We start from the raw sequence: 14,852 nt of genomic DNA on the forward strand, positions 1-14,852 counted from the left end.
TCAGTGTAAACACAGCTTTGAGGATGAAAGGGTTGTATCTGCAGAATTAGTTGGAATCAGAGCTCCAAGCCTAGAATGTCCTCCCACCCTCTACCCACCCCAGAACTGGATTCCTGTCCTGTGAGGCCAGCTGAGCTCTCCTCCCTCATTACCTGTCCCCAAGTACAGACCTTCCCCGCACACCATTGATAACTCATCTGTTGCATTTTTTCATGTATCCTGAAGCATCTACACAGTAGGCATTCAATAAATACCTGCTGAGCAGTGGATTACATAGTATAGCCACAGATGAAATGATGCCTACGAACCTCCTACAAAACTCCTGTTTTATTATTTCAAACTCTGAAAACTCACAGTTTGGACTATTCTTTTGTTAATCCTACAAGGAGTTAAGTTGACTAACGGACACTCAAGTTTCCATCATGGCTGCGCTCACAAAAAAGATCACCTGATATTTTCCCTTTGTTACTATGGAAGATCTTAGGTGGATCTTATTCCTATTCATGTCATAGGAATCGTTTACTGGGGAAGGGTCATTTCATTTCAATTATGTTTTGAATGATTAGTCGTTTCAAAAATAAACCATCCCTCCAGGTTAAATTTATCTGGGACTCATGGTTGGATAAGCTTCTATGTCATTAAAATTAATTGATGTAGCAAAATCAACTGCAATCGTTATTCTGTCCCATATCGGTGGCAGAACCAGGAAGGTGCTCACCGTCTACACACGGCGGCAGAGGTCTCTGTGTCCTTTGTCCTATGCAGAGACCCTGCCTGTAAGTCTCACTGAACTGAAAGTTAGGTCGGGAGTCTCCGTATGACCTGACTGAGAGCTTCATGTTGTCAAGAGTCCGTACAAGGCTAATGTGACGCTCACACTGGGGCTGGTACATTTGAACAAATGGTTCACTTCAAACATTCACATCCCAAAAAAGGACCCCAGTGGGCATAGGGAGTCCAGCCCAAGACGAAGTATCAGGGAACTGTTGGGAACACGGAGCTTACAGTAAGAGACCTGGGGTAGGGTGGGGATTGGCACCCCCGTGGAGGGCGTCTCCATGTTCTCGATGCTTCTGCTTCCTCCTCTGGAAGGCAGGGAGGGCCCTTCTCAGCTCTCCGCACTGTGTGGAGGAGTCGGTGAGATGAAGCCTGCCCAGTGTTTTCACTCGGTGCTGCCCTGAGGTGTGAGAGCCCTGTGCATGGTGCGCCGGCCTTGCTGTCCTTGTGGGTACTAGCGCATTGCAGTTCCTTTAGAGAATAAGCACTGGGGTAAGGAGGGTCAGATGTGTGCCCATCCTGGCCTACAGTGAGTGCTTGCCCCTCACAAGGCAGTTCCTGGGGAAAGTCTCCAGCATGCGCGATTTGCAGTTTAGTGTAAATGGAAGGAGGTTTATTAGAATCTTGGCAGCTCTAGAAGGAGACTCTCAACTCTCCATTGGCTACAGATCCCGGCCAGCCATGTGGGTGGCTCGCTCAGGCCAGTCAGAGGTTCCTGCTAGGATGGCCAGGGGCGCCGGGAGAGCTTTCCCTTAGCATATTCAGACCTCAGACTTCCTGGCAGATTCAGCTGCAGCATTGAACTTCAGGCAGTTTTCCTAAATTCAACTTTCAGAGCTTTTACTTTTTCAGAGACCCAGCCTAGTTTACAGAAGCCCAGCAGAAACTTTTTTTCAATTTGCGTGTGACTTTTAGATGAGTTTGGGGCTGTGTGGGAAGATGGCATTTCAGCATCCTAGGCAGGGGCACATCCTATAAACTGTGTGCTTTGAAGCCGTGGTGCTGCCTGATCATGAGGGTAACACGGTGGAGGAAGAATCCTTGTCAGTGTCCTGTCTGTGGTCTGCTGGGCAGTGACCACTTCCCCTGACCGCTGCCTGGGCACTGCTCCTCCACACACAGCTTATCTCCCAGGAAGCGATTCCTGGCCCAGGCACCAAGGGCCCAGGGTTTTCCTAATGTTGAGGACATTATTGCCCAATGGCACAGAACATGGGATTTGGAGTCAGATCTGGCTGGATTTGATTTCTGGCTCAACCTCTTGTTGACCACGTGACTTCATGCATGTTACTTCAGGGTGGCCGTGAGGATCAGACAGGATCCTGTATGTACAGTGTCTAGCAGTGTGCCCCAAGGACCATTTGTCCCCATAAATGTGATTATTAGGTAGCAAGGTGGTGCTATTCTGACCATTGGGCATGTGGTCCCACCCACAGCCAACCCCAGGGTGCGAACAGCAGCCTTTCTGTCCTTACCTGGGCCTTACCCTCCACTCTTTCCAAGCTCGTCCACCCAGCGTTCTCTCACTGGATCATTACCACGATGCTGTGGATCATCAGTAAGTATCAGTGACCTCATGTGTAGTGGCCGTTGAAGCACAGAGAGGTAGAAGGGCTGCCCAAGGTCACCCGTGGGCAGGGATCTGGCTGGAGAGCACATGCTGCTGCTTCTCCCTCCCTCGGACTATGGATTACAGGAGAGACCAGCAGCCATGCAGGTGGCAGGTGGGTGGCCTGGGGTTCTGCAGGTATGAGCAGACACACATCAGCCCCCTCTACCCCCGGCCTCTAATGTCCCCACATCACACAGAGGCCTGGGACCGTCCAGCTGTGCTGTGCAGCATCTCAAGCACATATACTTTGGGATGATTCCTTGAGTTGTAAAGAAATAAAATAATTTTCCTGGAGAATGATGGATGCACTGCTTAGCAGTGGAAGAGGAGAGCTGACCTTTATAGGTAGACAAAACAAAATGCCTGTCAAACATTACACTTTTGTTGCAGTATATTGTTCCAGAATGGAGCGCTGCATATTTTTGTTATAATGCTGTTTTTGTTTCTAAATGAATGCTGCAGTGTTCTTTTATGTGGAGGAGGGATTCATTACTGGTTCACAGAACTTTTTCAGTGGTGGGGAAAAATAGGTGCTTGTCCTCAGCAATGCGTATCAAGCCTAGACACATTTCTGTTAGGAGCACGGTGATTTGTGAATTCCCTGACAGCTTACCTTTTATTATGAGCTCTATTTTAAATGGAGACGTGTAGCTTTTCCTCTTCGAGATGATATAACAGATACCCAGAATCTTCTCTGTTATCTCTGGTTTGTTTTAAAGCTCGCCTCTTTTTTGTGCATTTTACAGGGATTCTTATTTATGAACTAGTTTAAATGGTTCCGGTCAGGCAGTTATTGTGGGGTGGAGGATCATTAAACCAAGAATATTTGCACATGTTTCAGCAAAGTGGCTAGTTGATTGGCAGATTTTTCATTCATCAGCTTTCCTAATTTTCAGAATCTTCCTAAGGAATATCTAACAAACATCTCTGCTCTGAGTACCATATTCCTGAAAAACAAATTGATTTGTTTTCAGGATGGGTCTCCCCTTTTCTCATGCTAATATATTTTCTTAGTCTCGGTAATGTCCTGTGCGCACCTGTGAAGGATGCACCACTTCCTGATAGCTCTGCGCCTGAACCCCTCTGTCAATGGTAACACTTCACCCAGGCCCCCAAGCCCAGCCCACAGTCACCCTTAGCTTCCTTCCCTTTCCCCACTTCTCACATGCCTCCAAAGCTTGTGAGCTCTGCCTCCTCTATCGTTAAATAGCTGCCCCCACCCCCAGCCGCCCACCACTGCCCTTGAGAACACCTTTTCATCCTGCACCTGGACCACAGGTGTGGCCTCATTAGTCAGGAATCCGCAGTCCACACCAAGCCTGGTCCTGTCCCGTCGTCTTCTCTGCAGCCATCACAGTGACCTTCTCTGCAGAGAGCAGAATGGGAACGCCCAGGCTTGCAGACTTCTGCAGCCCCCTTGTGGCTTCAGCCCAAAGCCAAAGGTCTCTGCAGCATTCCGGGATCTGCCCACCTCACATCCCAGGCTAACAGTAGTGATTTATTGGTCCAGGCCTTATACTGAGTTCGGTGTCGGGTCCTTACCTCCTTTACTAACCCAGCAGGTAAATATTATTATCTCTATTTCGCAGATGAAGAAACTTAGGCTCAAAACCATTAAGTGACTTGTTCCAAGGTCAAAGCCAGGAGCCAACTTATTTGCCGTTTCTAGAATGTTCCATACACTCTCTGGCTTCCTTGCTTTTGTTCATGTGTTCTTCCTGGGAATTTTCTTCTTAAGAAAGATGCCTTAACTTTGGCCAAACACAGGTTAATGTTCTGCTTCTGTCTTTCATGGCTGCTGGGCTTGCCATGACCTAGCACTGCTCACCCCTGCTTTTCAATGATCTGTTTATAAGCCTGTCCTCTGGACTTCTTTTAGGGTAAGGAGTTTGGGGTTCTGTCCTTGTATGTTTTTAATCTCTAAATCCTAAGCAATTGGCACAGAACTAGCACCTAGTAGATTCTCACTAATGTTAAATGGCCGGTTTAGCACATGGATGTACTCATTCAACTAGTATTTTATGAGTTTCTGGTACACGCACAGAACTTTTCATATACTGAAGATGTTCAAGTCAGAGATAACAGGGTTTCTATTCAGAAACCAGCAAATTAGCCATGGATGCTCTGTCTTTGGGGGTGGGTCTGCACCTGCCTTCATCATCTGTAAAGTGTGGAACACTTCATAGCACAGCTATGTCCACCTCATAGCGCAGCTGAAATGGCAGCAAACATCCTTAATGTTAATCCAGAGTCCTACTGTACTGTGTTGTTGTGGAGATGCTGTGAAGACACAGAAAGATGGAAGGGGCGGGCAGGGAACAGCTGGGCACCAGGAGGGATACAACCAGGGTGGCCCAGAGGGCTCAGGAAAGATGTCGAGGAGCGAGTAGCACTTGACCTACTGGATCACATGACATCTAGTGGGTTTGAGTGAGACAGGCTTTGTGGGGCAGGGAGCAGCATGCGGGAAGCAGGGGGACTGTGCTGTGTTGGAGCCCGTGAGACACGGTTGTGTGAGTGAGCGGCCTCTGGAAGGTGGATCACCGTGGTGTCTGCCTGACTTGATGCTCTTCCTGGGAGCTTCCAAACCTGTTAAGCAATCCAGAGGGCTGTTTAGCAACATAGGCTACTCTTCTCATCCATGCCAATCTCATCAGCAAACGTGCTATTTCCCTTATTCGTGAACAATTATTATTATTATTTCATTATAAAATGATCTTTCTGAATAATTATTTAATGCCAGAGCTCATCCATTCTGCCTTAGTGAGCATTGCTTTGCCAGGGCCTCTGGCCACAGGTTACTGTGGACAGCTGAGTGTCAAGATCATCACCAACCAGGCCCTTCACACACGTGCTTAGCCTCATCGCAGACCTGGGGTCACCTGGTGAAAGTCAGGTGTGTTTCCAATCGGCACTCTGAAAAAGAAAACCTGCAAACACTGATTTAACATGTCTGAGTATTAGAGATCATTTTCTCTGGGGCTCACGGAACAGGCATTAGCTCAAGAAAAACATCTTTGGCGTGCTCAGTTACCATGAGCGTCAGGCGCCCAGCAAGCCTGTCCTGAGTACATTTCAGAGTCTGAGCCCAATTGGAGGAGCGAGGGAGGTAGAGGGGAGTAAAACAGGCCTCGTTGTCGAGGACTGCTCCTCTGGAGTCCCACTGCACTGCCCAGTGTGGGGAGTCCTTGTGGCAAGCTACCCTATGTCTCTGAGCCTCAGTTTCCCCGTCTGCAAAGTGGGTCTAATAACAAACTCTCCATATGAGTATTGAGAGGATGCAGTGATCCCTGTTGGGTGCTTAGCAGGGAGTCTGGCATGAAGTTCCTGTCCTTACAGTGACTGTTTCTTCTGCAAGGGTCTTCTCTTGGTGGCTGTTAACACCATCCATCCCTGTCCTCAAACACTAGAGCCCCTGCCAAGAAGCTACTCATTGGGCAAAGATTTTTTTTAAAAAAACATGACCGTGACTGTCACTATCTGAGAAGTGTCCATGCCCAGCGCCAAGAGGTGGACAAATCCATAGCTCTCCCGTCTGGGGCTTGGAGGGCGCCCCTACACCTCAGAAGGGAGCCCGGAATCAAATTGCCATGTTTCCAAATTTGATGCTGATAATAATGGCATAGACAGACGAGGCAGTGTGGAAACCAGCAGACACTTGTACTTGCAAAGAAGGATTTGTCTGGCTTTCTAATTTGCATGTTTCCTAATCCAAAGAGGGTGCCTCAACCGTGGAGTAATTAGAGTGTATGTGCCTTGGTCGGGGGAGGAGGGAGCTTGAGAGGCAGGCAGAGATGCACGTGGATCTGTGCTGAGCAGCTGCCCATGAATAATTTCTAAAAGTTGCCAAATATTTAGAAGTCCTGCTCGTCTGTCATAGACTGGCAAAAAGGATGGTTGAGAAAAATGGGTCTTTTTTTTCCCCCAGCCTTAGCAACATTGTTTTAAAGATTTCATCTCCTTTTCAAGGTGGTTTGAGGCTGTGGGGTAGGTAGGATCAGATTCTACTAAACTTTTTCATTTCAGGGAGGGCTTCCTCCCCCGAGTTCAGTAGCTCCTTCTGTCCTGTCTTTCATGCATTAGAAAATATAGACATTAACAGCTTTACTGTTGCCTGGAAGGTAAACAAGGAAGCTGTGAGTATGACGTCAGTGCGAATCTGAAGCCTAGATGATTCAGAAACGTTTTGCATTCTTCCATCATTTGAATTACCCACTGGAAGCAGAATGTAGTTGTCTGATAGAATCCAGAGACAGCCACAGGGCCTGTGGCTGCAGTTCCGTCCATTCCCACTGCACTTCATTCAAGTGATGAGGTCTCTGTTATTATTTTATTTGGAGTAATGATCCTGCTCTTTTACCAGTCCATCTAAAGTAATGGTCGTGGTGCTTGAGTGTTACTGTGATTGAGGGTGAATGACAGTTCTTGCTACCCTAGTGTTCTAATTGATCAGGACAACTCAGTGTCTTTGGGGAAAAACTGGAGTCCAAGAGAAGGCAGCCAGGATTGAGGAACTTGGCTCCGGGGGCTGGTCATTCACAGTAAGACTGCTTCAAGGTCAATATCACTGGCATTTAATGGCATGAAGTGGAGTTTTATTCTTGTGTCCTTTCTTTATAAAATTGTAATACATCATGAAAAGTTCACATTTTAGATATACACATAGAAACGTGTAGGTAAGCATGTTAAAATAAAATGTAAATGCACTTCCAAAAAATTCTTGCAGGTTGCTACTCATTTAAAAGAGTAGCTTGGAGATACACATGCTACGCAAGCCACGTCAGCAACCTACATTCTGCCCACTCGAATGCTTATGGCGCTTTAGACCAAGGGTGTGTATGAAAGGCATTTTCCTTTTGTCTGAGTTTGGAAAGATTGGCCAGTTCTGTTCATTTCAGAAGTAATTTGAATGTTTCCCTTAAATGGAATAGTTCCAAGGGACTGATTCTAAACACTGTAGTTTTATTTTCTTCTTTGCAAGGTTAGGATGCACAATAACGTCGCTCGGTCTTTCCATATCTTGTGAGTAATCGGGACCCAACCCAGCAGCCCAGCCGCTTCCTGTGGGCGCCCTCACTGGCCTGACCTTGCCTGCCCCTGCCCCCCTTCCTAAGGGCGGATTTCCCCTGTTCCAATGTTGTCACACTGCCTTTTTCCCAGGGCCTCGTCGGGCTTGCTCCCTGCCTCTGTTCCGTGGAAGCAGAGTGGCTGCAGCTGTGAGCTCCAGGGACTCACCAGCCAAAGCTCCAATTCTGTGACCAGGCTGGTCCAGGCCTCTGTGGGCCAGGCTACTTCCAAAGACTCACTTCTCCCACAGTAAATATATGGCCATCCCAGGGCTTTCCTTTCTGGAGCAGAGAACTTAATGGAGCACTCTCTAGGACTGGAAAGGATTTTGAGGAATAATCCAGTATCATTGTTGCCATCTGCAGAATGCCTTTCCTACACCATTCCTACACTAAAGGAATTACAGCTTCACTGGGAGGAAGGAGATATAGCAAACAAACAAACAAACAACAAACAAAACAAGCAGACAAGACTGGGTATAGTGGCTCACGCCTCTAATGCCAGCACTTTGGGAGGCCAAGGTGGCTGGGTCGTTTGAACCCAGGAGTTCAAGACTAGTCTGGGCAACATCAGGAGACCCTGTCTCTACAAAAACTACAAAATTAGTGGGACATGGTGGTGCACGCCTGTAGTCCCAGCTACTCGGGGTGTGGCTGAAGCAGAAAGACTGCTTGAGCCCAGGAGGTCAAGGCTACAGTGAGATATGATCATGCCACTGCACTCCAGCCTGGACTATAGAGTGGGACACTCTCTCAATTTAAGAAAAAAATAAAATAAAACAAGCAGACAAACGTACATTGCAATGTAGGATGGCTTCCCCTGGGAGGCCTAGCCAGGAGTGGGCTCAGCAGCCCCAGGCAGGCATGACCGCTGCCCTGTCTCCTCACTCTGTTATGCTGGTCCAGAGCCTCACCAAGCCTCGGTGTCCTCATCTTTAAAGTGGGTCTCGCCAGCCGGGCTTGGTGACTCACACCTGTAATCCCAGCACTTTGGGAGGCCGAGGAGGGTAGATCACTTGAGGTCAGGAGTTGGAGACCAGCCTGGCCAACATGCCGAAACTTCATATCTAGCAAATATACAAAAATTAACCAGGTGTGGTGGTGGGTGCCTGTAATCCCAGCTACTCAGGAGTCTGAGGCAGGAGAATCACTTGAACCCAGGAGGCAGAGGCTGCAGTGAGCCAAGATCCCGCTGCTGCACTCCAGCCTGGGTGACAGAGCGAGACGCCGTCTCAAAAAATAAATGAACAAATAAAAATTTAAAAATAGTAAAGTGGGTTTTGCCTTACTAGGATAGTTGTTAGATGTGGGAGAAACCCCACAAGCAGTGACCAAGGCACTCCACAGCCCAATAAATCTAAACTCATCTCTCCTTCCCCTTACCCGTTCAAGAGAACAACAGGAAGCTTTCCAGTGAGTGGAAGGACATTGTGTCAGCTTCTCACCGACCCCACTTCGCGGATCTGTCTGCTCAAACCAACCTCCCCAACCCCCAGCTTTTAAATGTTCCTCTTTCACAGTTTCAAACCTGTAGCTCAATGCTACAGTAGCCGTTGGCGTCACAGTGTTGGCCTAACGGAAGTCTTCACTTGGAAAGGTTTACTTTAGAGAACATTATGATTGGTCTTTGCTCTAATTCTTTAAGAAACTGATAGTTGTGGTTTCATACTATCATGTGTGAGCCACAAACCAATAAAATACACGATCTATTTGTAGAACAAAAATTAGCGGAATGTTGTAGTGCACACCTGTAGTCCCAGCTACTTGGGAGGCTGAGGCAAGAGGACTGCTTGAGCCCAGGAGGTTGAGGCTGTAGTGAGCCATGATTGCACCACTGCACAACAAGGCAAGAGTTCAATGTATTCTTGCCTTAGTTTTTAAAAATTAGCTCCAAGTTTAATTTCAGATTATGATTTGTGTTTGATTGGGGTTGTCAATCGTGCAACCATTGACAGAGTGCCAACAGGTTCTACCAAAATTGGTCTCTTCCCTTGTGATTTTAGTCTGGTTTGACTCAAGCCTGCTGCCGCTGTCTGCAGCCCCACTCCAGAAACTTCTGCATAGCATTGGGTTTTATTTTACATTAAAAGGAATCAGCATTGCATTGGAAGATTGATCATTTCTATCAATCCTCTTGAGATATTGGAGGTATAACTTCCATTCCTGGCTTCTTTCCTCACTTGGCTCCAGTCAAACACCACGAGTCACTCTTTTAGCATATTTTCTGGTTCATTTCGGAGAGTGGAAAGGATGTATTCCTGTAATAAGTTATTCCTACAAAAGAGCAGTTCCCCTATCTGCAGTGATCCTCAAGTAATCATTTCTTGCCCAAAAACCAATTCCCTCTCAATCCCCTGCCATCGTGCTGTATGTTATACTGGGTTCCACTGCACCCTGGAAACCCTCTGTGTGTTAATATGTTATTCAACAGATTTCCCCAGTTGTTTTATATAGCTGCCCTAGTAGATGCTTTGGTATTATATAGACTGTCTTATACATTTCATTTATAATTGTTGTTAGTATATATAAATCTTTTTTTTTGTATTAATAACTTTGCACCTTGTGACCTTAACTCATATATTGCCTCTAATGGCTCTAGTAGCTATTTTTGAATCGTTTGGTATTTTCTATGTAGACTATTATGTCATCTGAGAATAAAGTTTTATTTTTTTTCTTTTCAATGCTTATGTCTTTTAATTCTTTTTCCTAACTTATTGCATTGGCTATGATTTCCAGGATAATGTTAAATAGGAGTGGGACAAATCCTTGCTTTGTTCCCAGTATTGGGGAGAGGTATTAAGTCTTTTGCCATAAGAAGAATTTGAGCTGTAGATTTGCCCAAATAGACTTAAAATTCCTTAGTAACCAGAAGTATTTTTTCTGCTTCTTGGGCTTCAAACATACCTCATGGGTCAGCTTTTAAATGTATAATAATATGCATTTAAATATTTTTTTAAAAATATACCAATTTATAACAACTTTTAATTGTGTTCTGTAGAGTCTTTATTTGATTTGATTTAAAATATCTAGTTTCATCAGGACTAAGATAGCAAGTAGTCTCTTTTAGTGGAAAACATCATATACTGAATTCACTGTTTAAAAACAGTGACAATCAAAACGTGCTTCCACCCTTCACCAGTGCAGACATACAGTGATGACTGAGCAAGGACTCTTTCACAGGTAGATAGCAGCCTAATCAATAATCCTAGTGTGAGGCTGCCATGCTGACCACTCAGAACAGAACAAGCAAGCTAAGTTCATCCACTGAGGAATGGGTCAACAAAATTGGTATATCCATGCAATGGAATATTATTCAGCCATTAAAAGGAATGAAGTACTGATACTTGCTACAATAGGGATAAGTCTCAAAAACGTAATGCTATTATAAGTAAAAGAACCCAGTCACAGAAGGCCACATATAGTGTGAGTCCATTTATATGAAATATTCAGAACAAGCCAATCCATAAAGACAGAAAGAAGATTGGTGTTGCCAGGGGCTGGGGAGAGGATGGAGCTTGGGAGCTAGTGAGCTAATAGTGGGTATGGGGTTTCTTTTTGAATGATGAAAATGTTCTAATATTAGATTATATTGATGGTTTCAAGTTGGGTGAATATACAAAAAACCATTGAACTGTACACTTTAAACAAGTGAACTTTAAGGTATGAAAATTATATCTCGATAAAACTGTTTTTTTTTTAAATAACATGAAAGCTAAATTAATGGGAGGCTGGGCATGGAGGCTCATGCCTGTAATCGCAGCACTCTGGGAGCCCGAGGCGAACAGATCACTTGAGGCCAGGAGTTCCAGCAGCCTGGCCAACATGGTGAAACCCCTTCTCTACTAAAAATATAAAAATTAGCCAGGTGTGGTGGCACATACCTGTAGTCCTGGCTACTCAGGAGGCTGAGGCAGGAGAATCACTTGAACTGGGAGGTGAAGGCTGCAGTGAGCCGAGATCGCCCCATTGCACTCCAGCCTGGGCGACAGAGCAAGACTCCGTCTCAAAAAGAAAAATTAATTAATTAATAGGAATGGTCAGGCTAGATAATGATTAAGCTAGAAAGCTGGGGAAAGGGAGATGCCCCAGACTAGGTTGTAAAAGGCTCTTTTGAGGGGAGGATGGCCTAAAGGAACTACTTGAAGGGGAGGGAACCCTGTAGGCCACAGCAGAGGCAGCTGACTGATAGAGCATCTTGGGGGCTAGGTCAGTGGCCACACCCCGCCATCAACTGACCATTAGAGGTTGTATTAAAGTTTGGGGTAGGACATAGTTAAAAGCTGATAATTGCAGCCAAAAGAAGTATCAACTAGATAAAGAGATCTCCAGGAGACCCTGAACAATGAAGCAAAAATGGGATAGTCGACTAGTGCTGTACAGAAGGAAATGGTTAGAATTAGCAGCCAACTCCTGTTAACCAGAAAACTAACTGGTTTTTTTTTCTTCTTCTTTCTTTTTCAGACTATAGCCTTCACGTTCCCTTGGTGAGTACAAAACTTTTTAAAAATTATGTCTGATGTACAGATAACTAGCTTAAGATAATGTGTGGGATTTAATTATTAGAAGAGCATTGTCTTCTTGAGAAAGAAGGCCATATGGTCAGCGTGTTATATTTGAATTTTATGCCTTACCTTGCTTCAACAGGCTCATATCACACCTTTTTGTTACATCATTTGTGTGTGTGTGTGTGTGTGCATGTGTGTGTGAAATTTGGCTCAGCTGCTTGATCTCCTGAAAGGTATTGTTGAGGACACAGTTTCTACATCCTTTCCTTTCACTGACTTGTCGTTGCTTTTAGAAGAGTCTAGCTTTATCTCAGTGGCACACATCCGACCACTGTTCAGGAGCGTGGGGGCACATAATTGCATTGATGGTAACTGCTTCTCAAATTGATCTGCTCTAGAGAAAACTGCTGAAAAGGAGCTTCTCCGGATTGCACGCGCAGTAAAAGCAGTATCGGGGTGTCGCATAATGTTATGCCTTTTGGGTCCAGGCAATGGCAAAATTCCATGGCCTTAATGTCCTTAGAAAAAGAAAACTTTAAACAAGAGCCCTTTTGCAGTCTACTTAATCAATTTAATGCTGTTAAGTTTCCTAAACAAATCGAAGGACAAAAATCTAAGAGCTTTCGCAGCATCTGCAGCGTGCGGGCGAGTGGCGCATGGACTGCTGGGTGTGCTTGCTTTCAGCGGGCACCATGATGCCAGCCACCGGGAAGCTGTATTTCCTAAATGTATTGCCTTGTTTGAAAGGCACTGACTCCGTTCTGGAATCATTTTCAGGTCAATGGATCAATTATTGTGCCCTGGTTGGCCCTCTTTTTTAGGCAGGGTGCCCTTTGTGGCACTGTTCCATCTGGGCATCAATGCTTGTGGTCGTTCTTGGTGTGATCAAATGCATTTTGACTGTGTAGATTGTTTCTTTCTTTCTTGGTAAGGAATGTTAAATAACAGTAATGATTGATTAAGCTAGAGAAGAGGGATGCCTTCATTTGCCACCTACTAAGTTAATTTTGTTGTCCACGTTCTCTATTGCATCATTATGAGATGTTGTTGATTCTGAATGAGGAACTCTTCTTGGGTAAATGTCAGCGGTGGGATCAAAGAGAAGGATTGTTACTGGAATCATATTTACAGGATGGAGGATTAACTATATGAAATCTGCAATCCCTTATTGCCTCAGAATCCTATACAAGGGGTGTTGGCTGGTCGATACTGGTTCGAATGCTTTTAAACGTGGCTTTCCTCAAAAGCATTGGAGCTGCGTGCTTTATCGAATGCAAATGTACCTAACATGCTAGAATGAAATATTTGAGTGTCAGACCCCACAGCTACAGCTCCTTTTGAAATACAGGGCTCAGATTATGATTTGTTACAAGTGTGTGACCTTTGCACCCCTTGTCTCTCCACTCAGTATTGGCCCCTCCGCACCCCGTTTTGCCTTCTGCCACTTCCAAAATTTCGTATTTTTCCCGGCAAGTTGACCTGCTCCCCATCAGTGAGTCAGCAGCTCCCACAGCTGAGTGATCCTGTGACAGGTGCTTCTGGGGCTCCTCCACCTCCTGGCATTGTCTCAAACCTGGCAAGAGATTCAGAAGTGGGTGCCCTGCCCAAGGGTCACTGACTGTGTGTCCAGGAGCTGACTTCCTTTCCTCCCTGCATCCACCATTGGTAGTTGGCAGCCAGAGCAGCTTCAGGAAGCACCTCCCTTTTCCTGGTCTCATCCTTCCTTTGCCTCCATTTCTTTCTTTCTTTTCTTTTCTTTTCTTTTCTTTCTTTTTTTTTTTTTTTTTTTTTTTTTTTTTTTTGAGACAGAGTTTCACTCTTGTTACCCAGGCTGGAGTGTGATAGCATGATCTTGGCTCACTACAATCTCTGCCTCCCGGGTTCAAGCGATTCTCCTGCCTCAGCCTCCTGAGTAGCTGGGATTACAGGCAAGCACCACCACATCCAGCTAATTTTGTATTTTTAGTAGAGACAGGGTTTCTCCATGTTGGTCAGGCTGATCTCAAACTCCCGACCTCAGATGATCCGCCCGCCTCAGCCTCCCAAAGTGCTGGGATTACAGGCATGAGCCACCGCACCCGGCCCTGCCTCCATTTCAGTGGGAAAGTAAAGCTCTGCTTCAGGAAGATCCTGAGTTCCTAGATTAAGGGTACTTCTGATTCCAGAAATCTTTCTCTGGACACGAGGAAAGGGTTTCGAAGCCTAGGTCTCCTATCTGTGCTGCCTTGTCTGCTGCCTTCGTTTGGGACCTGCCCACTGAGCCACTGATACGGTTTGGCTTTGTGTCCCCACCCAAATCTCATCTTGAATTGTACTCCCCTAATTCCCACATGTTGTGGGAGGGACCTGGTGGGAGATAATTGAATCATGGGAGCGGTTTCCCCCATACTGTTCTCCTGGTAGTAAATAAGTCTCCCGAGATCTGATGGTTTTTTATGGGGTTTCCACTTTCGCTTCTTCCTCATTCTCTTCTCTTGTCTGCGCCATGTGAGACGTACCTTTCACCTTCAGCCATGATTGTGAGGCCTCCCCAGCCATGTGGAACTGTGAGTCCAGTAGGCCTCTTTCTTTTGTAAATTGCCCAATCTTGGGTGTCTCTTTATCAGCGTCATGAAAACGGACTATTACAGCCGCCAAGGTAGAATACCAGGCTGATCTATTAGCCCGTTGCATTTTCACTGCTAAGCATTTGAGACTTGTGCAGAACATCAGGATATCTATTAATGGAAGGGAACTTATTTCTCACTTGTGGGATTCAGAGAGGTGCTTTTGAGTCAGTTAGAACTAAAAGGGTAGTCCACCTTGGGCAGGGTGGATAAGCCTCGTAAGGCTGGAGATGGTGCCACAGCCACCACCCACACTGACCAGCTGACTGCAGAGGAGCCTAGTCAC

The 14,852-nt window shown here is 45.8% G+C and overlaps 1 protein-coding gene across 4 annotated transcripts in view; it reads left to right on the forward strand.

Annotated features, from left to right (window-relative positions):
- PTPRE (protein tyrosine phosphatase receptor type E) overlaps positions 1-14,852 on the forward strand; it is a 181,593-nt gene that overhangs the window by 63,606 nt on the left and 103,135 nt on the right. For all 4 annotated transcript variants that reach the window (XM_038009719.2, XM_038009714.2, XM_007964418.3 and 1 more), the window contains exon 2: positions 11,917-11,939. Coding sequence is in view for 2 of the 4 variants with exons in the window: in XM_038009714.2 (XP_037865642.2) it covers positions 11,917-11,939 (23 nt within the window). In the remaining 2 variants the exon portion in view is untranslated. The remainder of the gene's footprint in view (positions 1-11,916; positions 11,940-14,852) is intronic.

The sequence above is a fragment of the Chlorocebus sabaeus genome, chromosome 9 (genome assembly GCF_047675955.1).
Source record: "Chlorocebus sabaeus isolate Y175 chromosome 9, mChlSab1.0.hap1, whole genome shotgun sequence".
In the NCBI taxonomy this organism is placed as follows: Eukaryota; Metazoa; Chordata; class Mammalia; order Primates; family Cercopithecidae; genus Chlorocebus; species Chlorocebus sabaeus.